We start from the raw sequence: 25,418 nt of genomic DNA on the forward strand, positions 1-25,418 counted from the left end.
GAAGTCATGAATCTTTACTACTTGACAAAGTACACCGTTCTGTTATGGAGCTTAGAAAAAGATGTGTAATTATTAGGATCTCTTCTCATTGGAGATTTTTGCTGAGATCAGTTCACTTTGAGATGCATTGAGATATGCCTTTAGATAGATATACATGCTACTTTTGTGATCCATGTTTTGGTTTTTAATGTAGTATAAGGAAAGAGGTTTACATTAGACCTTTAAAAAATGCAATTAAGGAGACAGATGTATCTACTAGAATATCCACAGATGAAATATTGAGAGCAATAACTACTGCCTTCCTATAATCAGACTAAATCTTATTGTTGATCTCCCTCAGGTTTTTTACTGATGGAGGAGCCCTAGCTATGACTAAGACTTAGATCTGAGAGGAAGACCACAAAAACCTCGCAATGTCACTTTCGAGGTATTTCTCTTCTTGAAAAGGTGATAAAGACACCTGTAGGAGCGTTGCCATGTTTTCCATGTGGTATGTTCAATTGCAAATGTCAACTCCAAAACAAAGCTTCAGATTGGTGTAGGGGTTCTTAGATAATTTGTTGATGTTTGTTTTTTTAATGAACTCAATCTGCAAGAAACGAGAGCTCTTGCTTTTACCTCCCAAAACAGGAAAGGAGATGGACTCCCATAGTTACTGCTTTGTTAATGAATAATTCTTGGTTCTTTGAAAATTGATATGATTCTCAGAAGCCCTACCTTCCTGTCCAACAGGGAGCTAACACTTAATGGTTTTGATAAATCATTCTGCTACAGAGATAGTCTCAACATATCACTACTTAGAAATGATCTCTTTTATAGAGCAGAAAGGAAATAAAAGTCACTGAAAATAATAAACTTTCAAGTAATGCAATATAATTAGCAGTTTGCAAGTTAACTGCTCATTTACCAATCAGCAAATGAATTCAAAACCTTTTGTTCCATTGACCTAGTGAATGTCCTAGGGTAGTGGCCATTAACTGAGATAAGTGACTAAACTTTCAATAAAGAGTAGTTTTTTTTTTTTCCTCTCCTCTGTGGTCTGAGAGGAATGAGTTGTAAGATTTTAAATGACCAATTAGCATAACAAGTGCTAGAAGATGGATTTTACTCCCTGTTCTGTTCTAGGTTAAGGAAGTCATTTATCAAACTTCTCCACAGAGTAAGAGAGAATGATACTAAGCAATAGCATGTGTAAACACATCTACATATGGAAAAGAAATTTTGGTTGCTAAAGATCACTAGGAGAAGGATCTGACTTGGAATGATTTATTGACAGGTGCTTGGAGGATTTTTGTATATAACTCTTCTTACATTATAACAGAAACAAATATATGCAATAAATATTGGGCAAATGTAGACTTTGGGATTGATCCCATTGTTAAGTCTAAAAATAAAAAGTCCATATCCACACGCATATGCACCGGCTAATTCCTTGCCCCAAACTAGCTTCTGCTATTATGTAGACAGTATCCCTTTGTGAATGTGGATGTGCACAGGATAAAACCATGAAAATATTCAAAGGAATATGGTTTCAAACTTGCTGCTTCCCCAGCAGATCCTGTTCTTTGGATAACAAAAAAGAAACAGTGGCACATTCATATATCTTGCCAGGTAGCTTACTTACCAGGTGCCAGATAAAATACGGCAATGTTCCGTTTTCTTGAAAGGGAATGAAAAAAATAAACTTAAGTTGCCTGTAGCCTTGTCCAGTGGGGCAGTCTAATTGACTCCCAAGTCATTAATCAGTTCCCAATCAATCTATTCTGCCAGCAGCAGGCAGTTAGGACTCCATTATCACCCATTTATCATGCCATACCTTAATTCACTGCGCCATTAGCCATGGATTAGACCTCAGTTAGGGTAACTAAGTGCCAGTTGCAAAATGCAGAAAATTGTTGGTCACTCACCTCAGCCATGGGGATGCCTTCAGGTGGACGACACTGGAGCAGGACTTCCTGTTCCAAGGACACTTCCTTTCCTAAAGGTTCTTGTTCAAAAGTCTTCCGAAGATCTGGAAAATAGAGGTGGAACAGTGTGTGTTTCAATTAGGTTAACAGCTGTTCACTGTTAAAAAGTGTGGAGGCAACCTGCGGTGTTAGTAATACTGTTTTTATGACCACTATCATTATTACTGTTAGACCAGAGATTCACATAATTTATACTGGGAATTAGGAACATATACATACATGCATATAAATATAAATACAAACACATCAACACAGATTATATATGTGTGTGTATGTACACGTACATATTTTATATATGTGTGTATGTGGATATATATATATATATATTTTTAATTTTGACTTGGTGAATGCTGTAGAAACACTAATTATAGGAATCAATAATTTAGATGGTCTCTGAGATCTTTTCTGGCTCTGAATCTATAAATGTCTAAACTATTTTTCCCATCAAGTCTGACAGTTATTTACCTATTCGAGCCTTGCTGCTCAGTCTTTTAATCAGAGCATACTATTTTACATATATGAGAGTCTGGGAGAGAGAGTTGGTTACTAGATAAAAAGCTAGTCTCAGTCACCAAGGGCTGGGTTCAAATCCAACTCTGACACACATTATTTATGTGCCTTTTCAAGGATCTGTGCTTCCCAACTACCCCCCACCCCCCCAAACCTTTAAGACTTTAAGATACAAATGGTAGCTGATTTGCATTGGTGGGAGGACTTTCCTTACCAGGGAGCTCTCTATTTCTTTGCAATAAAAACTATTATGTGTATTTGCCAAGGAAAATTGTTATGTTATCATTCTCTTTCGATTCCTTAGGATTTTTATCTTTTGAGCATTTGTAGCCAGTATGAAAGTGATTCCAGATTAGTGTCTGCAGTCACATAATCTACTCAGTGATACTGATCATCTGCATCCTCATTGCCTCTCAGCTGATCCTGACACAGTAGGCTCACTTCTCATCCCTATCAAATTTCTTCTGCATGTAACTCTTCCTCTTTCCTTATTTCAACTATTAAAGATTTCAGTGTTCTTGGACTCCTTGAGCTCAGTGATCCAGAAAAATCCTGTCAGTTCTGCTTTCTGCTTTTTTCATGGGGAGAAAGAAGAGCAGGAGATTAAGGTGAGTGGAAAAGAAAGGAAGTCGGGACCTGTGATTAGATCAGTGTGGGGAATTCCTGGTAGAGAAGCTCTCTCTACAGACACAGATTTTTTGGCTTTACGAAGTTATTTTTTCCTTATAATTATAAATCTTAGTGGCTGGAAAAAGTTGACGAAGCTTCAAAAGATACCCATTGAAGAGCCAGGAAGCCGTGTAAGTACTATGAGAGGCTAGATCCATCAACCAACCATTCATTCAATCAGCAGGCATTTTAGTAAGTACCTATGACGTGTCAGACACTGTACTAGGCTCCAGGGACACAAAGAGAAAAATCAAATCAGCTCTTGTCCTCAGCAAGCTTATCTTATTATCATGGCTACATTATATTATTTCTATTTCCTCCTCATGGTTGCTATGGAAATCTATAACTTCTATAGAAAGAAGAGTCATCTACAAATAATACCTCTCCACAATAAATGGCTATTGGTATTATTCATAGACATTGTTTTACATGCTTAACACATTATAATAAATTATTAGAGTTTTACTAGATGGAATTAATTTTGACAATAATTTCTATTTCCCTTCTTTTCAAACTCAATAAAATATATGGAAAACATCATCTCAGCCTATTAAATCAATGAATCACAATCCAAGTGATGTTCTAAGTATAATGGTAATGCTTTCAGATTAGCTCCTAGTGACTCATTTAAAAGCTTCTCTAGAGGAAATCTGTACCTAAGCCTCTCATTGTGTGGGACAGTTAATCCTACAGGAATTGTCTTCAGTGAATGACTATTTAGAAGAAATATGATCGTAATAGGGCTAGGATAGCCAAAAGATCCATTGCTTTTTGTTTGCAAAAATAGGAAATGGGCAATCGCTGAGTTAATCATGAAAAGTCATAGAACAATTTGTAATTTTCTCTAACTCTTGCTTGGTTTTAAAATCTTTCCTTTCCCAGAGATCTGACAAGTAAACTATTCTATATTCACTTAACTTATTTATAGTTTACCGCTTTATATTCAAGTCATTCACCTATTCTGAATTTATCTTGGTGTAGGGTGTGAGATGTTGATCTAAACCTAATCTCTCCCATATTGTTTTCCAAATTTCCCAACAGTTTTTGTCAAATAGTGGATTTTTGTCCCAAAATTTGGGCTCCTTGGGTTTATCATACACTGTCTTGCTGACGTCACTTTACCCCAAGTCTATTCTACTGATCCTCCCTTCTGTCTCTTAGCCAGTATCATACCATTTTGATGACCGTTGCTTTATAGTACAGTTTAATATCAGGTACTGCTAGTCCCCCTTCCTTCACATTTTTTCATTATTTCCCTTGATATTCTTGATCTTTTGTTATTCCAGATGAACTTTGTTATAGTTTTTCCTAATTCAGTAAAAAAGTTTTTTGGTAGTTTGATAGGTATGGCGCTAAATAGGTAAATTAATTTGGGTAGAATGGTCATTTTTATTATGTTAGCTCATCCTACCCATGAGCAATCAATGTTTTTCCAATAAATAATTTTGATTATATCAAACTAAAAAGCTTTTATAGAAACAAAAACAATGTAGCCAAAATCAGAAGGGAAACAACAAATTGGGAAAAAATCTTTATAACGAAAAACTCTGACAGGGGTCTAATTACTCAAATATACAAGGAGTTAAACCAATTGTATAAAAAATCAAGCCATTCCCCAATTGATAAATGGGCAAGAGACATGAATAGGCAATTTTCAGATAAAGAAATCAAAAGTATCAATAAGCACATGAGAAAGTGTTCTAAATCTCTAATAATTAGAGAAATGCAAATCAAAAGAACTCTGAGGTATCACCTCACACCTAGCAGATTGGCTAAAATAAAAGAAGGGGAGAGTAATGAATGCTGGAGAGGATGTGGCAAAACTGGGACATTAATGCTTTGCTGGTGGAGTTGTGAACTGATCCAACCATTCTGGCTGGCAATTTGGAACTATACTCAAAGGGCTATAAAAGAATGCCTGCCCTTTGATCCAGCCATACCATTGTTGGGTTTCTACGCCAAAGAGATCATAGATAAACAGACGTATGAAAATACTTATAGCCGTGCTTTTTGTGGTGGCAAAAAAACTGGAAAAATTAGGGTATGTCCTTCAATTGGGGAATGGCTGAATAAATTGTGGTATATGCTGGTGATGGAATATTATTGTGCTCAAAGGAATGATAAATTGGAGGAATTCCATGTGAACTGGAAAGACATCCAGGAATTGATGCAGAGCAAAAGGAGCAGAGCCAGAAGAACATTATACACAGAGACTGATACACTGTGGTAAAATAGAATGTAATGGACTTCCGTACTAGCAGCAATGCAATGACCCAGGAGAATTCTGAGGGATTTATGGAAAAGAATGCTACCCACATTCAGAGGAAGAACTACAGGAGTGGAAACAGAAGAAAAACAACTGCTTGAACACATGGTTTGAGGCGGATATGATTGGGGATGTAGACTCGAAACTACCACACCAATGCAACTATCAACAATTTGGAAATAGGTCTTGATCAATGACACATGTTAAAAGCAGTGGAAATATGCATCACCTATGGGTGGGGGGAGCTCGGGGGGCAAATGGGGAAAGTAAAAGCATGAATTATGTAATCATGTTAACTTTTCTAAAAAATAAATATTAATAAATGTTTTAAAAAGTCATAGAACAAAATTTATTTTTTCACAGAGCTGGAAGGCACTTTATGAGATAATGTAATCTAATTCTTCATTTACAAAGGAATAAACTGAGACATATAGAGTTGAAATAAACCACCTACATTTCTACTTCTAGCTAATGACAGAACTAGGACAAGAATTCTAATGTTTAGCACCCACATGAGTATACAATTTTACCTTTCACCAGACATAGAGAAGTATGGAATAGTAATATACTAGACTTGGAATCAAGAAAATAAGGCTTCAAATTCTGCTTCTGGCACTTATTCACTTTGTAAACCTAGGCAAGTCACAGCTTCCTGAAGCCTTGTGTATAAAATGAGATGATTGGTCAATATGGTCTGGAAGGTTCTTTACCAATTCTGAATCTATGGACCTATGGTCTCTCTACATAACTGTCGTCTTAGTAATTTCTTCATATTTTGTTTATGTGAGCTACTTTTTCTCTCTTGAGACCTAGCTCAGGCTTAAAGCTAGGTGGGAAGATATCTATGTGATGGGGAAAAATGCCCTTGATTATATAGACATACAGTTGGTCAACATACATATTTTTAGATTTACCTATTATAGGTCAGGCAGTTTGCTAAGTGCTGAGAATAAGAAGAAAGGTGAAAAAATAAACTAACAAAAATGTTTTTATTGAATATAATTATTCTAATGAGGGGGACAAGATGTAAACAAGTACATATGGCCAAGATTCATACAGGGTAAATGGGAAGTAAATGGGAAAGCAGAAGCATCAAAAGGGAATGTTTTCTTGCAGAAGGTGAGATTTTAGCTGTGTTGGAGGAAGCCAAGAAAGCCAGAAGGAAAAGATGAAGAGGGAGAGCATTCCAGGCATGGGAAATATCCAAAGAAAAATGCAGAGAGAAAACTATCAAGGAGAATAAGGTAATCAGGAGTGTCAGAGACTACAGTGAGGTTAAGAAAGATGAAGACTGAGAAAAGACCATCAGATTTGGCAGTTAGATCACTGATGACTTTGAAGAGAACAGTTTCAGTTGAGCAATGATGTGAGAAGCAGGATAAATGCTTCAGAATAATGAATTCCCCACTTGTCGAGATAGGATGTTGTGTCTATGACTACTGAGTTAGAGGCCCTCAAAATGAGAAAAATATGTATTAATTTCAATGAATCCGAATGTTCAAAAATATGGGGAATGGAGACCACAAATTCTTAATTCTCTAATTGTCTTAATATTCTAATTACTGTGTATCCATCTTCTGAGGGATTATTACATTATGTGTGTTTTCCCCCACTAGTATAAAAAAAAAAAGCAAACCCCTAGTGTATCAAAAAGCAAACACAAAGGATTTGGATTTTAACCTGGAATTGAAACTATTCCTCAGAAGGCCCATGTCTGGAGGTCTAACTTTTAGGGATAATAATGTAAGATTTTCATGTCTGAGTTTTAGTTGTTGGATCACTATTGAATATGTATAATGATTTCATTTAAAAAAAAGATAAAAGGGGGAAAAACCCCTCCTATAAGGTGACTTTTTTTACCCCCTGAAAGCCCTGTTAATTTCTTCCAGAAAACTCCTTCTGGGGCAATAATTTGAGAAGCCAGCATTGTAAAGCAACACTTATGGATAAAGAGGAAGTCTTTATGAGGTCCCTTTCTTATGCAGGGATTGGGGCAATGGTGTAAAAAGGTTTTTTTCCCTTCTTTTTTTTAAAGGTAAGATTCCTTCTAGGCTAACAAAAGAGTGAAAAATGATTAAACATGAAGGATTACTTCAGTCAGAAATTAGAAGCAAAATAAATCTTTTAGAATGATGGAATATTTCTGCTTTCTACAACTAAGTTCCATATGAAACTTTTAGATTTCTTTATATTGCTAGTGTACAACATAAAATGGCACATAGCAGACAATAAATGCTTCTTGAATGGAGGAAAAAAACCTCAACAAATCCTACCCTTTGAGGTCCTTATGGACTATGTATTTCTGCTTTCTTAGCAATTTTAAGATTCTGCCAATAAAACATATGAGATCTTTACATAATTAGCTAATATTATTCTCGACAAATTTCAGTATAGTTATCTTTGAGTTAACCATAGTTTCTGTTAATCTATATGAAAACCAACTTTGTTAAAGACATAAAATGAAGGCAGTTTTGAAAAAGCTTAATTCGGTTCAATGAAATGAAATTAAAACATGGCACTGTCTTGACCTAAATTATAGTGTTATTTGGGGAGTGAGCCTCCGGGTTTGAGGAGATATGTAAAAAACTGCGATTTTAGCTAGAATATGATTAAATGTTTAAAACAAGTAAAGTAGCATGAGAGATTTGGAGATACAGGGATTTTTTTATTCCCCAGGTGAGAGCAGGAGGAGAGTTTTCCTAGAAGAGGTGAAACCTAAGCAGGGACCATGAAAGAAGATGATTTTGACAGCTGAATGAAAGATGTATTGGAGATGGCAGAGAAAGGATGCAAGAAAAATATTAATATAGATGAAGGAAAAGGTAAGAAGAAAAGGTTCAATTAGATAGGTAGCAGGAGCAATACTGAAGTCATTCATCTCCTTTGAACCTCAATTTCCTGATCTGCAAACATGATTATACAAAGGGTAAATAATAGAATGAAAGGCTAATTTACAGGATTCTTGTAAAGATTAGATGAAATAATGTATATAGAGTGCTTCATAAATTTTAAAATACTCTATTTTATAATATACTATGAAAGCTATTATTTCCATCATTTGCTGACTATCATGTAAGAATTTGTCTATATTTTAAAAGAATGTATATCTCCATTGTCATACAAATATGTGTATGTATGAAAATGTATATAAAGATACATATTATGAACATTTAACATTTTTATCATTGTTACTTGATTATTTATGTATAGAGTTTACCACACAAAAATTCCTATTTAGGAAATAGTATAGGATTCTAATTCTCTTATATACTTTATATTTTATACAAAATATTCTATATCATTTCTTCATTTGACTAAGAGCAGCAAAAAGAGCATTGGAAGTTTGTATTAAAGAACTTCTGCTCTGGATTTTCTTCTTCTTCCCTTTGTATCTTCAACAGCTCCCATCAGTTTAATCATCATCGTTATGCAGATGACTTTCAAATTCATATTCAGCCCCAGGCTCCTTTCCTCTGAGCTTTAGTCTCACATCACCAATTGTCTATTGGACATTTCAAACTGGTTGACTCAGACACATGTTAGATTTAACATATCTAAACTGAACACATTTTTCTACCTAAACCCTTCCCTCTCTGAACTTCCCTAATTCTGTTGAAGACTTCAACAGCCTTATAGTGTCTCAACTTTGTAATCTTACCATTCTGCTGGACTCTTCACTTTCCCTGAACCCACATATCCAATTCTTTGCACAATCTTTTTATCTTCACCACATCTCTAGTATTGGTATCTATCTTTCAAGTGAGACCATTATCACCTCAGTTCAGGATTTCATCTGCCTAGATGTTTGAAGGAACTCCTCATTGGTCCAACTGCCTTGAACTTCTCATTACTCAATACTAGGGCCCTTTCCTTGGACTGGCTGACTCCTCCTGGACTTGTCACTTGAAGAAAACTGTCCAGCCTTGTCTGTCTTCCTCCCCAGAGAGCAATCCCTCCTCTCTCTCAGGACATTCCCTACAAGGCTCCACACTTTCTACTTTAATCCTTCTCCAATCTCCCCTTCCTTCTCCTTTCAGCTTCCTGTTAGGCTTTTAAGTGTTATCTTTCCCCTTTAGAGACTCCTCCAGGGCAGGGACTATCTTCCTTTGTAGCCCATTCTTATATTCCCAGCACTTGACACAGTACTTGAAATATAATAATTACTTAATAAATAGTTATTATTTTGATTTGGCCATTCTAGTCCATCTTACATATTGATCCCCGGGAAATGTTCTTAAACCCAAATTTGATCATGTGACTTTTCTGGTCAACCAACACCACTGATTCCTGTGATAATGAGATTAAATCTACCTTGCTCATTTTCAAATCTAATCACCAAAAATGTAAACAACTCCACTTAACTCACAAGTGGGGAGATCTGTGACCCATGCGTGCAAAAGTGGGTGAAGAATCAGAATTGACTAACTGTCCCCTGGGTAGTCCTAAGAAAAGCATCTGTTGTGATTAGACACGTAAACTAAGAGAAATGCACAGGAACTGACACAAAAGAAGCCCCTTTAAAAGAGAGTTCAGTGAGTTCAGCTGGGCTCTTCTGGTTCCTGTCTTGGATCTGAAGGAGCTCTTCTGGTTCGTGACGTGGACTTGGAGGAGCTCTGGAGCTGGGACCCCGAGACCTTGGTGAGACTGGTGAGTGTAAAGACTGAATTTTCCTGAACTTCTCTTAAGGAACTTTCCTTTCAATAGAGACTCTGCTTCATTTGCCTCCGGGGCCCTCTGGGCCTCCTGTCCTCTGACTTTCTGGCCTTGGACTCAAGGCCGAACCTCCCTTGTCTAAGGGTTAATTAGATCTGTCTGGGTTAAACTGGGGGATCAGAGCAAATTACCTAGTGTGTTAGATTACTTATCTTATCTCATCCTCTCTCTCATTTCCTTTTTTTCTCTTCCTCTCCACATTTATAAATAAACTTCCATAAAAGACATTTTGACTTGAGATTATTCTTTAATTGGGGATTGATAATTATTCAATTCCCTAGTGACTAAACCTTTTAATATTCAACCAATCAAAACCCCTTTTTACTCCTTACTCTCCAGAATAAAATATAAACTGGGCCCAAGATGTCTTTCAAGTCCCACTGGACCTCTGTGGAGTAACCAGACATTGTTATTTTTTGGAATGAACTTGCACCTTATTTTTGCTTCTTAGTATTACTTGTTCCTCAGAGTAATACCATCTTCTGGATAAAGTCTTTCCTGATTTCCCGAAATGCTAGTGCCCTCTCTATCAAACTACCATGTATTTAATTACTTTGAGTATGTTTGTGTGCGTATGTGTGTGTGTGTGTGTGTGTATATGTACATATATATTTATGTAAATATATGAGTATATAATACATGAAAATATATACAGATGTGTTTGTATTCATTAATTTTATGTTCATGCTGTCTATATTTTTATATAATTGTCAATTCTTCCACTAGAATGTAAGCCCTTTACCTCTAGGGATTCCTTCACTTGTTGTCCAGTATATGTCCATGTGTCAAGTTCAGTGCTTCCTTAATATGTAATTAGGACTGATCAGGAGTCCAAAGAGTCCTGTCTTAGTAGTGACTTTTATAATATAATTATCAACTGACTTTGGTTACTTTACAGACATTTGGAAAGGGGAACATAATAGCTCCCATATACCATTTGTTTCTGGCTACAAACAGGACTCATAAATAGGAGTTCCATTGAAGTAGTCGGCTAGGCTTAGAATTTAAGGAATTTTCTATCTTTTCTTTTTTTTTCTCTTCTTCCTGATCCTTGATTGATATCTCAGTAACAAGTCATTGTACCTCTTTCTAGAGAGAAAAAAGAATTCAAGCCTGTTTCTTTCTCACCTCCCTAGTCCACGCCCTATTTCCTTGCTTTTTTTCTTGTGTGTTGCTAGAAAACTTATATGGCTTGAAGTTGAAGCAGACTCGACTTGTGCTTTTGAGGGGTTATCTTGTTCCATCCCTTTGAAGCCATATAGTCATATAACCCAACCTCTAGAAGTCATTTTGATGTTTTTTTTTTTATTTTGATACTGAGTTCTCCCTTTACCTCTTCCTCTTCCTCCCTCCCTCTCTCCTTCCTTCCTTCCTTCCTTCCATTCTCTCTCTCTCAAAATTGCCTTTTAATTCAGTGAGACTCAGCTTATTAAGTGTAATTTTTCATTCCTAAAAAGTAATAAATTCTTAGAGAAATATGTAGCAATTCCACCTAAATATAAACCTCTACATAATGTTTGTCTTGTTATATTGTATGTTATAATAATCATACTTAAATGGATATGTCTTATCCTTTTACTAGATTATAAGCTTCATGAAGACAGCAGCTGTGTCTTATCAATAAATCAATAAGTATTGATGAAGGGTCTACTACATGCCAGGAAATATACAGCTTGAAATATACACACACATATGCAAATATATGAAAGAGAGGACATCCCAACCTCTCAAGAACTATATATTTATATTATTTTTTCTTATTCTTTGTATCAATCCCAAGACATAATATTATTCTTTGATAAAGGGTTTAAAATTAATCTTTGAATGCATTTATAATCAATAATGTTTTAAAAACTTTAAAAAATAACCTGTACCAAAATTCAAAAAGGAAAATGATTATTTTTAAATGTTAGGATTTAAAAATACTATGCAGTTATAAATGTTGGAATAAATCTTGTCAGGAGATAGTTATTAAATGTCATTGCCCAGAGTTCTGCCAAGTGGAAATCTGGCAATTATACAGATAACCTTATCTGTGTAGACAGTCAAACCTGATGATTCAGGCTGAGAAAAAAAAAATCTCACCGAGGCATGAATTGGTATATTTGGAATGGAAAAGGACAAATTTAACTTCCTTTTTATTGATGATTGAACTGAGGCTCAAAGAATTTAAAGAGGGGCTTGTAAAATATTTTTGTGTCACAGACCCTTTTTGCAATTTAGTATGGCCTATGGACCCCTTCTCAGAAAAAAAAAAACATTTTTATATACACAGGATTATAAAGAAAACAAATTATATTGAAACAGTTATAAAGTAACTTGTAAAAGGTCACATAGCTTGAGTGGAAGAGGTGATATAAATTGTCTGATTCGTGGTGTAGGTGTCTTTAGACCACACCATAATGTGTAGATCAGGAGGCAGGTTCAACTTTCCTGCTTTGCTCATCCAACAGCTGGGCAGGACTCACATTTTCTTAGAGCATTTTCTCTCCATCTTCCCTTTGTCTTGAGCACACTCTACTTTGAATTATATGTATTTGTATGCATGATGAAATTGCCCTCATACAGTTTATACTCTTCAAGGGGGAGTTGCTCCTTGGCTCCTCCTGCCTATATGCAGGGGATTCCAAAAATCTGAGTGCAGCTTTATATTATTAAAGCTTTTATATTCACATACATTATACATATACACATATGCATATGTGTGTATATACATATACATACACATATACATATACATATGTGTGTGTGTATGTATGTATGTATGTATAACACCAAAGCTTTCTTGGTAGCTAGGTGATACAATGCATAAAGAGTCAGAAAGACCAGAGTTCAAATCTAATCCCATGAGGCAGGTAGGTGACTCAGTGGTAGAGATCTAGCCATAAACATGGGAAGTCCTGGCTTCAAATCTGACCTCAGAATCTTTCTAACTGTGCAATCCCGGGCAAGTCACAAACACAATTGTCTAGCCCTTACCACCCTCTTGCCTTGGAACCAATACTTCATGTCGATTCTAAGAAGCAAGGCAAGGGTTTAAAAAAATCTGACCTCAGACGCTTAGTAGCTGTGTGACTCTGGGTAAGTCACTTCACTTCTGCCTGTCTCAGTTTCCTCAAATGTAAAAAGAGAGTACTAATAGTACCTGACTCTGAGTTGTGACATCAAATGAAATGAGAATTGTAAAGCACTTTTTACAGTGCCTGGCACATAGTAAATGCTACATAAATGTTGGCTATAGTTATTATTATTACAGATTCAGTTTTAATAGCTTAAAGACTTTGGGGATATCATATGTGTATGTGGATATACAAACATATGCGTGTATTTGTTTATATATATATTTATAAGGATATAAATATATATATATCAGCATGTATACATATGTCACATACACATTGTCCCCAAAGTCTTGGTGCAGTTTTAAGCTTTAATAACATATATACATATTGATATACAAATATAATCAATGAGCAGAAATGGTGAATGTCTTTTTTATTTATTTTAATGGACTAAAATGAGATTCTTTGGAATAATGATCACACAAGGTAAATAATAATACTGGTGCAGGGCTTAGAAACTTAGTAACTTTTCTCTGAAAGTGATAGAAGAAGCTAAAGTGTGCTCATGGTAGAATATAACGTATTTTTACGTCATTGTACCTGGGTATTAAGGATAAATCACTGCAGAGAACAAACTAGTCTATGAGGAATTTTGGCATGAGCCATGTAAGTGTTCAGGGCTTTAAATACTTGTTAAAAATGAAGAATATCTGGCTCGATGTCAGGCAACCTAGAAAGTTCTCTACATTTCCTGTTTCCAGATTATGGAAAAGGTATCTTAAAATTTAGCAACTCTTCTAGTTATCTTTATAATTTAGAGGTAAGGAAACTCTAAAGATATTATATATATAATTTTAATTTTCTCCCTTAATAAACATAAAAGATACAAACCAAAATTAATTTTTTTCTATAAGTTGATAAAATCAAAAGTGGCATTTCTTGGAAAATGAGAGGATGTCCTTCAATTGGGGAATGGCTAAACAAATTGTTGTATCTGTTGGTGATGGAATACTATTGTGTTCAAAGGAATAAAGTGATGGAGGAATTCCATGTGAACTGGAATGACCTCCAGGAATTGATGCAGAGTGAAAAGAGGAGAACCAGGAGAATATTGTACACTGAGACCGATACACTGTGGTACAATCGAACATAATGGACTTCTCTACTAATAGCAATGCAAGGATCCAGAGCAAGGCTGAGGGACTTATGAGAAAGAAAACTAGCCACATTCAGAGGAAGAACTGTGGGAGGAGAAACACAGAAGAAAAACAATTGCTTGGTCACATGGGTTGATGGGGATATTATTGGGGATGAAGACACTAAACAATAACTCTAGTCCAACTATCAATAATATGGAATTAGGTCTTGATCAATGATACATGTAAAACTTAGTGGAATTATGCGTTGGCTAAGAGGAGTTAGGGGAGTTTGGGAGAGAGGGAAAGAACATGAAATATGGGAAATATGGGAAAATATTCAAAATAAAAATTAAAAAGGTGGCATTTCCTCCACTCTCTTTCTTCAAGACTCATTTTTGGTATATCAGGCCACAAAAGGACCAAAAAAATCTCCATGGGACTACAAATGTGGTGGTGTTTGATGACAGAACTTAATTGTTTGCCTTAGAAACAATTAATATCTTTGTTCTTTGCCTTGTAGACAAACCAAATAGAAATTGAAAAAAATCATATTGTGTACCAGATTCCATAGAGTTATATATACTTTTATTAAAACATGAAAAAGAACTCAGAATAGCATAAGTTACTTTTGATTAAGGGTTAATCTGAAGATATTAGCAATTCTACTCTGTAGTTTCTCTAAGGGATATTTTAAGTTCATAAATTCCATATAAAAGAAAATGTCTCTCAATGTCTACATTGTCAGTGTTGAATAAAGCACAATCCTTCCCTGCCCACTAAAGAATGAATATTCCCTAGACACAGGAGGAAGCTGCAATTCTCTTCTTCCACTTTATCTGCCCTCTAATTTAGAACCAATGTCAACTTGTAGCCAAAGAAGTGGAAATCAAGGGGATGCCCATCAGTTGGATAATGGCTAAACAAATTGTGCCATATGATTGTGATAGAATACTGCTGCACCATGAGAAGAAATGAGTAGGCTAATTAAAAAAAAAAAACTTGGAAAGAAATACATAGGATAATGAACAATGACTATGAGAAAGAACATTATATATAGCTAAAGAGTTAATACTGGAAAAATAACTTGTGAATGCTACTTCCAAAGAGTGAACTGGAAGGTGAAAACATGAAAGAATTCATATGAATATGTTAATCTCTTAGAGGATATCTTCTGAGATGCAAGGAGGATAGGGAGGGACTGGGAAATCTGTGGATGTGATTCATTATGTAGACATGAAGAAAAATAAACTAAACATATAAGAGACTTGTGATTTTATTTATTTACAGTCTTCTTTTTCTTCGTACATGGTAATGCTTGTTTTATCTGGATTTGTAAAATTAAGAATAAAAAATAAGAAGTTAAAAACACTTGTAACTAGTTGTTGACTATTGCACTCTGACTTCAATATGCCTATGTGGAAAGCCACTCTATTACCATGCAAGGAAGATGAGAATCTTGACCTCAGATTGTTTGATGATTAGCTAATCTGTAAATGATGAGTCAGAGGTTAGAATGATTAGTGAAAATGAAAGAATAGAAATCTCTTATTTTTAAATTTTATCTACAAGATGATATCTAAAATCTGTCTTCCTTCTTTCCTTCCTTTCCTTCCATCTCCTCTTTCTCTCTTTTTTTCTGGCCTATCTCTGTGTTTTTGTCTCTTCCTGTCTTTCTCTTACAATATTTCTCTTCCTCTTCCTAGCAAGAATCCAAAACCAAAAAGAAAAAAAAAAATGTATCCTGAGTCATGACCTTGCAGGCCAACTTCTTGTTTAGATTACATTTTCATAGATGAGCTATAAACCACAGAAAACAAGTTTTTATTATGGAAGCACTAAAAGCCACTCCATTGCGTTCCTGCTATACATAAATCTAATTACATGAAAGGTAATTGCACTTACATAACCTTAGCATCATACCGTTATCTTCATCTGAGATAAATTCAAACCTTTAATTGAAGTTAATGTGATAGCCATCTGTCAAGTGTTCCTGGGCAGAGCACCAAAACCCACTTGATGCAGTGCAGACACAGATATGTACAAGCTTTCTAAAATGTTAGGTAGGTAGGATTGGTGCAGGCGAGCCCGCACAAGAAGCAGAAACTCAGTAGCTTTCATTCAGAGCTTTAGTCCTGGCGAATGTATCCTTGTCCTTGAAATTCTATTTGTTTTAACCATGTAGTGAGGCAAATGGAGATCTCGAGTCTCCTATGAAGATGAAAAGGTTTTATAGGTAAATTGGTCTTTTTTATAGGAGAAAAAAAACCCTCTTCTTATTCTGATTTTCACAAGGCTCTATTTTGATGCAACATTTTGCTTTGGAGATGACCTTGGATTACAGGGGGCTAGCCAGTAAAGGAGAAGCTTTAGCAGGTTCCACAATTATTGAAGGCTTTTAGTACAGTCCTGGAAATAGATGGCATCTGTTTTCTGAGGATCAGCATCAGAAAAACCATAGGGTGACCCTTTTGGAATAAATTCATTATTCATGGTAACCCATGAAACAAAGGGAATACAAAATAGCTCTCAGTTCTGTGTTGACCCCTTCTACTGCTGCATTGAATGAGGATGGAAGAAAAGGAGGGTGAGAGTGCTGAGAATCATAGTTTTTACATCATTATTACTTTAGCTACTGGTATTGTAAAGGGGAGATCTTTGTCTGGTGACTGAGTGAACATTCTACTCTACTGGAGCATTTGAATAATACCATTCCTGACATTCTTGCTAAAAAGGAAACCAGAAGGCAGAAGGAAGTAGGAACTAAAAATGGAAGAATGGCTCACAGGTTTGGTTTGAAGAAGGAAATAAAGGAGATGACAGAGCTTCCTATCTATATGTATCAAGGAGGGTTATTTTTTGGAATATTTGCTCATCACATACTGCAGTGCTCATGCTAATTATTTGCCAAAAAAAGAAAAGAAAAGAAAAAAGACACACCAAAGCACCAATATTTGTTTCAGAGTGTAAAGAATAGGCATTCTTTGAAGAACTTGACAAGTTCCTCTTGACAAAATCCTCTAAAAAAAAAATCAACTTATACTTCATGAGTTGGTGATTTCAAAATAATAGTGAGAATGTGTGATGATAATGTAAAACATATTAGAAAATATGGATGATAATTAAAGAAATAAAGATTGAATAATTATGTATACTATAGAAACTTTGTGCCTATGGAACATAAATATTTTCTTTAAGAAAACAATCTGAAGGGTGCAACTAGATAGCTTAGTAAATTGAAAGCAGGCCTTGGGTCAGGAGATGATGGGTATAAATCTGGCCTCGGGCACTTCTAGCTGTGTGACCCTGGGCAAGTCACTTAATCCGGATTGCCTAGCCCAGTGATTCCCAAAATGGGCACTACTGCCCGCTGGTGGGTGCTGTAGCAATCCAGGAAAGCGGTGATGGCCACAGGTGCATTTATTTTTCCTATTAATTGCTATTAATATTAAAAAAAATAATTTCCAGTGGGCTAAGTAATATTTTTTCTGGAAAGGGGGCGGTAGGCCAAAAAAGTCTGGGAACCACTGGCCTAGCCCTTACTGCTCTTCTGCCTTGAAACCAATACATAGTATTGATTCTGAGATGGAACATGAGAATTTTTTAAAAAAGAATCTGAAGATGCAAGACATAAGAAGGACTGAATAATAACATCAAAAATGAAATTGATCACATTTGAACAGAGAGGAAACAGCAAGCTAATGATATGGGAATTATTCTTGAGTTAGCTGTCTGGGTACAGTCAGACTGTGAATTTGAAGATCCAAGATAAAAAAATAGAAACCAGGGAAAAAAAGAATAAAAATGACAAAAAAGAAATGATATACAATTAAAACAACTCGACTTCTTTACATAAATGACTGTTGGCAAAAATAATGTTTTTGGATGAAAGAATATTGATGCCAATTTTTTAGTTGTAAGTTTAGGACTAGGGGCAGTGATGGACTTGCAATTTCATTGGTATAGGCGGGATTATCAGTTGAGGAAACTCTCCAACAAATTAAATAGGCACTTTCTCTGAAATTTACAATCTGAACTGTCTATAAAGTTTGGACATAAAGGCTCAGGGGGCAGCTGGGTAGCTCAGTGGATTGAGAGCCAGGCCTAGAGACAGGAGGTCCTGGGTTCAAATCTGGCCTCAGACACTTCCCAGCTGTGTGGCCTTGGGCAAGTCACTTGACCCCCTTTGCCTACCCTTAATACTCTTCTGCCTTGGAGTCAATATGCAAAATTGACTCCAAGATAGAAGGTAAGGGCTTAAATAAATAAATAAACCAACCAACCAATCAACAAACAAATATAAAAAAAGAAAGAAAATAAAGACTCAAATTTTAATTATTTTATAATTTTGTTTTAGAGGAAAGAATATTTTAAATTTTAGTTATTTTTCTGTGTCAAAGGTAGAAGGATCACTTTTTTTTATCCTTGTAGAGGTAAATGGTTATTAAGTATCCTGGTGGAATCCTGCCTTATTAAAAAAAAGTGAAAATAGAATTCTTATAAATTGGTATTTTATCATCTATGATTTGAAGTTTAAAGATGCTTTGACTTAGCAAAGACACAGGAATAATAAATATCTTAAAAATAGATGTGACCTCGATCATAAAAATGTAAAATATTTAATACCTATTTCTATCATACTGTTTCTTGTGATCATGATTAGAAATGAATTTTAAATATTCTCTGAAGGAACAATCTTCCCATTCACTTTTTAGTTACTTAATTTAATAGTACTATGTTGTTTAATTATGATAATAATAATGATATTAATGATATCTAGCCTTTTTAACACCTTAAGTTTGGCACAGTGTTATTTTATCCTTGCAATAAGTCTGAGAGGTAAGCGCTTCTATTATTCTCATTTTACATATTAGGAAACTGGGATTGAGTGGTCATGTAGCTAGTTAGTGAGTGTCTAAAGTGATATTTAAACTCAGGTCTTCCTGATGCCAAATTTAAAACTATCCACTGTACCACATACTAGGAAGATGCCCTCTTTACAATTACTCAAAAAAAGGTGAGTTCAGCATGGTTTTCCCCACAAAATTGCAATAGATGCTTCTCCAAAATAAACTGGAGAATAAGAGTAGAATTCAGTTGAAGGCAGTCGTATGACTCGAACACCCCAAATACCTTGGTATGACAAGTTTTCACCAGTAAGGGAAATTTTGTAACATTGACTCTAAGGAAATTGAATCCAGAGAAGCCCCCTCCTCATCCAACTTTACATTTCTCAAGAGAAAAAAAATAAAATAAAAAGCTTCTGGCTCTTTGTGGTGCCAGCACAGGCAACGGATTAACATATTTGTGGTGCTGAGCTCCAGGCAACATATTAACTTAACTGTACTGTCATAACAAGCTGCCGAGCCTTGGCAGCTTTGCAAACTACACTGCTTTAAGGAAAAGGAATCATACTCCCTAAGAGAAGATGCATATTTCTTCCTGATAATGAGGCACTTTTAAAAATAACCCTTTCATTCACTCAGGATCTAGTTAGGCCACTGAAGCAATCAATCATTGAGTAAATGATACCCAAATAGCATACAATGTGATAGTACATGTAAAGTGCTTTGTAAACCATAAAGTGCTATACAGAAGTGCTAGTTCTTTTGGTTCCACTTCTGGTTCTTCTTCTCCTTTTCCTCCTCATTATTATAGCTGTTTGTGACTCATGTCCTGAAGGAATCATAGAAGCAATGATGATCTAGAGCAGGGGTCGGCAACGTATGGCTCTTTCTGCAGGAGCCATAAAGTCCATTTTTTTTCAGGCGCTGTTACAGGAGTGCACTGTGAGCACTGCACGGCTCTCACGAAATTACATTTTAAAAAATGTGGCGTTTATGGCTCTCACGGCCAAAAAGGTTGCCGACCCCTGATCTAGAGAATAAGCCCTGTGCTTTAAAAGACAATTAAAGGAACATTTTCAGAGAAACCCAATTAAATTTGCCTAAATTTATGATGATTTAATTTAATGCTGAATCTATAGAATCTATAGAACAAGTCATATGACAACAATAACCTCATAAAGCAACTTGAAAAGACATAAGGTCTCAACATAGTGACCAGCCATGATTTTAGTGGGCTCAGGCATGCTATCCATTTCCTGACAGAAAGATGATTGTACAGATCATATAGATATAGATATAGATATTGATATATGGATATAGATATAGACATATAGATATAGATAGACATATAGATATATAGATAGACAGAGCGATAGATAAGATAGATTGATTTTATACACACATACATACATATATATATATATATATACACATATTGGACACAGCCAATTTGGGGATTTGTTTTGCTTTGACTATGCATATTTGTTGTTAGAGTTTTCTTTTTCATCCATTGGTGGGAGATAAGAGAGAATAGATTGTAATAATTAAGAAAAGATTTAAATAAAAAGAATAGAGCTCAGACACTTTCTAAGATGTCACTTAACTCCTGTTGCCTAGTGCTTACAGTTCTTCTGCTTCACAACCAGTAGGTAGTATTGATTCAAAGGCAGAAGTTAAAGTTTTAAAAAAGAATAGAGCTCTTAAACTTTGAGACTCTAGGCCACAAAAGTATAAGCCAAGAACACAGGTTTTTAGTGTGCTTTGATTCTGTCGCTTGTTGCATTACAAGACCACACAAATATCATCTTTCTTTGATCAGGATGATTGAAAACCAGAGCAGGCTGATCACAAGCAGCCCTTCCATCTTCCCCTTCCCATCAGCTGCACCGACTCCATCTAGGAGAGAGGTGTTACTTACATGCAATGCGCACATAAGCCTTCCGGCTCTTTGTGGTGCCCGCAGAGCTCCAAGCAACACACTGGCACCAATAATCTTCGGGTCCGAAGAGCTCTTCAACTTGTTGGCGGGAAATCTCAATGCTCACTTCCCGCACAATGAGACCTGCCAGAAGAAATTAAAATTCTTATAAAGATAAGGCTTATGAAAGGCGACATGCCAAAAAATGAGCCATGTATATCTTTTAATAGGATCTTTTTAAAAATGAGGTTTGGCAGAGCTGTGGAACCATATCCTTGATATAGTATTGCTTTATCACTTTTCTTATCAGGCTTGCCTCTTGTGTGGGCTCCATTCTTTTTACTTGCTTAAAACCCTTTGCTCTTTCTCACTTTTTTATTTTGGACTTCTTGACCCCATATCTTTGGCAGTCTACAAAACTCCACCCTTCACAATGTGGCTAGAATAATCATTTCCTATCCCTCGAGCCATCTTCTTCCTTACCAAATTAAATTTTCCATCTTCCAGGAATGCCCATAATCATTTAATAGGTTTTTGATAAAATACCGGCCCTATCCCCCAAACATGATTGTTCCCAAATTGCCTACTTCTTAAGTTGTCTGAACCAAAGAGAAGGAAACTGACAACATGGGAAAATAAAAAGAGACGTATATGTCTGTCTAAACACCATAGCTTACCATTTCTATTCTTTTCTTTCATTTAAGCATTGAACCAGTGCTGTTGAACCCATTAGGAATATAAGACAATGGTAATTCGACATCAATCCATTTTAATAAAACCTGGATCTGTGATTTAATTCAGGTAGGGAATTTCCATGAGTAAACACCCTCTTCCTATGCTGATTAAGCAGTAATTTGGCATCTCATAGGCTTACAGAGATGCTTGGGATGCTGGGGATGAAGCAGTCAGGGATCCTGGTCTGAAGCAAATGTGTGAGATAGAACTTAAGTGTGGTTTACCTGGCTCTCAGACAAAGTCTTTCTCCATTATACTATGGTTATTTAACAGCAGCCTATTTTAACAAATGCTGTCTTAGAGGGCTGAAACAAGTCTTCACACTTCCTAGAAAGCAAAAGAAGTCCCCACTGACAACTTGACACTCTACCAATTCTAATAAAATGCAATTTTCAGAATCTTTCATAATCAGCCTTTAAATGTTAAAAGTAAGTTAAAATATCAAAGGTTGAATAAGACATATTTGATTTATCCAAAATCCCAATAACAAGAAAATAAAGTTTTTTTTTTCCCACTCTTAAGTAACTACTATGGCAAAACAGTTATGTTATGTGCCCCACTAATTACCTAAGTGACCTTGGAAAAGTCACTTAACCTTTTACCATTCAGTTTCCTCATTTATGAAATAAAAGGATTGGATTAGGTGATCTCTCAGGTCCCTTTCAGCCTTAAATACTATGAACCTATGATCCAGAATCATTATTAGTTTATTTACCTTGGGAAAACTCCTGGCTATTCTCAGGATTTAAATTTCATTTTTCTCTATGTACAATACAGGGAAAGAAGACTTAGAGCTAGAAAGGACCACAGGGACCAAATATTTCATTTTATAGATGGAAAATACAAAGTTCAGGTGGGAGAAAGGACTTACCGGGTTCTCACAGATATTAATTAGTAGAGCCAGGATTTGAATTTATATCTTCTGACTTCAAATTCAATGCTCCTTTCACTGTCTAATAATTAAGTTTTGCCAATGTCCCTAGCTGCATGAATACAGGGATTTCCAGGAAGGTTGAGAGTTCCCACATTAGCAGCATCTATAGAGAAGGGTACCCTTGAAGAGACCATAAGCTTTGCAAGAATCATTAATGGATCTTTGTTCTCAATAAGAGTAAATCCCATTTTCCTTTGGGCTTTTTACCTTTCTCACAACAATTTTATGTAGTACATTGTGCAAATATTATTAGCCCCCTTGCAATTATTAATTTTACAGAAGTTAATTGGGTGATCCATGGTTATATAGTTAATAAGAAATAGAATCAGAATCTGAATGCAGGACATCGAGCTCTAACCTTAGCGTACATTCTATTATACAAAGCTACTATATAGGTGAGCAAAAGAAGTCTGAGGGGACACATACTGGATTGTGGTTGTTGTTTTATCTGATTCGTTGTAAGCCCATTCAGAATTTTCTTGGCAAAGATATTGGAGTAGTTTGCCATTTCCTTCTCCAGCTCATTTTACAGATGAGGAAACCAAGGCAAATAAGGTAAACTGACTTGCCCAGGATCACACAGCCAGATTTGACCTCAAGTCTTCTCTGATTCCAACCCCAGAGCTCTAACCACTATGCTACCTACCTCCCCTACCTACCAGGCTTTTATTCGGGAGGCTTGTTTCCATGGTGCCTATCTAAAGAAATTGGAGTAGATTCTTAAGATGGCTGATCGAAATTTAAAGTAGACATGTAAGAAAATTAGAAAAAAGACATTATTAACCCGACATATCTGTACGTTGTAAATATTGACCACAAAACAGGTATAGTTCATTTATGATAACTATACCTGTCTTCCACAAGAACTTGAGATACTATTTACTACATATCAAGTGCTCATGCATGAGTGAAGGAATAAAGGGAATAAAGGAAAGAACAAATGAAAATGTATAAATGTTAACTATAAAAATTTTAAAGCAAGAGTATAATAAAGAGCATACATTTTATATTCTACTATAATGGGGGAAGCCAAACATGAACGGAAAAGAAAATTCCTTTTCTATCAGGGATCAAGAGAGTTAATTAGTTGCCAACCTGTGGATTCACTGATTTCTATTAGATAGCAATCAATACACATTTATTAAGTGCCTACTGTGTTCCAGACACTGTGCTAAGCACTGGGGATATAAAAAGAGACAAAAGACAGTCCAAGTTCTCAAGGAGGAGGGATGAATGGGGGAAACAACATTCCTACAAGTTTTACCTGTGTGTGTGTGTGTGTGTGTGTGTGTGTGTGTGTGTGTGTGTGACACACACACACACATATATATATACTTATGTATCTAACATATATATGTACACACATATAAATATATCAAGCAATAATGAAGTAGGAATAGTACATAATTGACAGAGGGAATATACTAGAATTAAGAAGGTTTGGGAAGTCCTCTGGTAGAAGGTTGCATTTTAGTTGGAACTTAAAGGACAACCAGAGGTGTCAGTAGTCAAAATAAAGGAAGGAGAGCATTTCAGGAATGAGGAACAGCCAGAGAAAATGTCTAGTGCCAAGAGATGGAGTGCCTTATTTATAGAAAAGTTATGAGGTCAGTGTCACTGCACTGAAAAATGTATGTCAGGGTACAAGGTGTAAAGAGACTGGAAAGTAAGGAAGGGCTAAGTTATAAAGGGCTTTGAATACTGAAGAGAGGATTTTATGTTTGTCCTAAAGGCAATAGAAAGCCATTGAATTTTATTGAATAGGCAGGGTGACATGATCAGCCTTGAATTTTAGGACAATCATTTTGGCCATTGAATGGAAAAGAATCTAGAGCAGGGAGACACTTGAGGTAAGCAGACCCACCAGCAGGCTATGGCAGTAATCAAGTTGTGAAGTAATAAGGGTTTACACTAGTGTGGTGGTACTATCTAAAGAAAGAAAGGGACATGTTCAGGAGATGTTACAGAGGTGAAATCAACAGGCCTTGGAGAGAGAGTTAGGAGTTCAGGATGACTCCTAAGGTGGGAGTCTGGGGGACTGGGGATATGAGGTTGCCCCTTACAGTAATAGTAGAATGAGGGTAGGGAGGGTTTAGGGGAAAAGATAAGGAGTTCTATTTTGAATATGTTGAGTTTAATATGTTTGCTGCACATCTAGTTTGATATATTTGAACCAGAAGAAGCCCTCCAGAATTTCCACATCCTCCATCGAGGGCTGGTGGAAAGACATGGTCAAGGATCACACAGGTTGAAAAGGCATGGAGTGAAGGGAGAGTCCAAAGTGAGTAGATCATAGATTCATTGATGTATAGATTGTATCTGTTTCCTTTGCTACCTTACAATTATTTTTATTCAAGATTTCTAGATGACATATAGTTAAACACAGTCACTGATATATATTTTTTTAAACTTTTTTTCGGAGTGGGGGAGCGGTAAGTGTCATTTAGATCTATGAAGTCCTAAGTGTAGAAAGCTGTTGAGAAAAGGCCCTGGAATAATAAAATCGGTAACTATTCTATAAGTGAGAGCTATTACTTGAATGATGTGTTTCAAAATATTGTATAAACTACCCTTTAAGGAAAGGGGGTGAGAGAAAGAGAGAGAGAGAGAGAGAGAGAGAGAGAGAGAGAGAGAGAGAGAGAGAGAGAGAGAGAGAGAGAG

At 35.8% G+C, this 25,418-nt stretch overlaps 1 protein-coding gene across 1 annotated transcript in view; it reads right to left on the reverse strand.

Moving 5' to 3' along the window:
* Positions 1–25,418, reverse strand: part of UNC5C (unc-5 netrin receptor C) — a 399,382-nt gene that overhangs the window by 113,471 nt on the left and 260,493 nt on the right. The window contains exons 3-4 of the mRNA XM_044680230.1: positions 21,089–21,232; positions 1,908–2,011 (exon numbers count right to left, since the gene is read on the reverse strand). Coding sequence (XP_044536165.1) covers positions 1,908–2,011; positions 21,089–21,232 — 248 coding nt within the window. The remainder of the gene's footprint in view (positions 1–1,907; positions 2,012–21,088; positions 21,233–25,418) is intronic.

This window comes from Gracilinanus agilis, chromosome 6 (genome assembly GCF_016433145.1).
Source record: "Gracilinanus agilis isolate LMUSP501 chromosome 6, AgileGrace, whole genome shotgun sequence".
Classification (NCBI taxonomy): Eukaryota; Metazoa; Chordata; class Mammalia; order Didelphimorphia; family Didelphidae; genus Gracilinanus; species Gracilinanus agilis.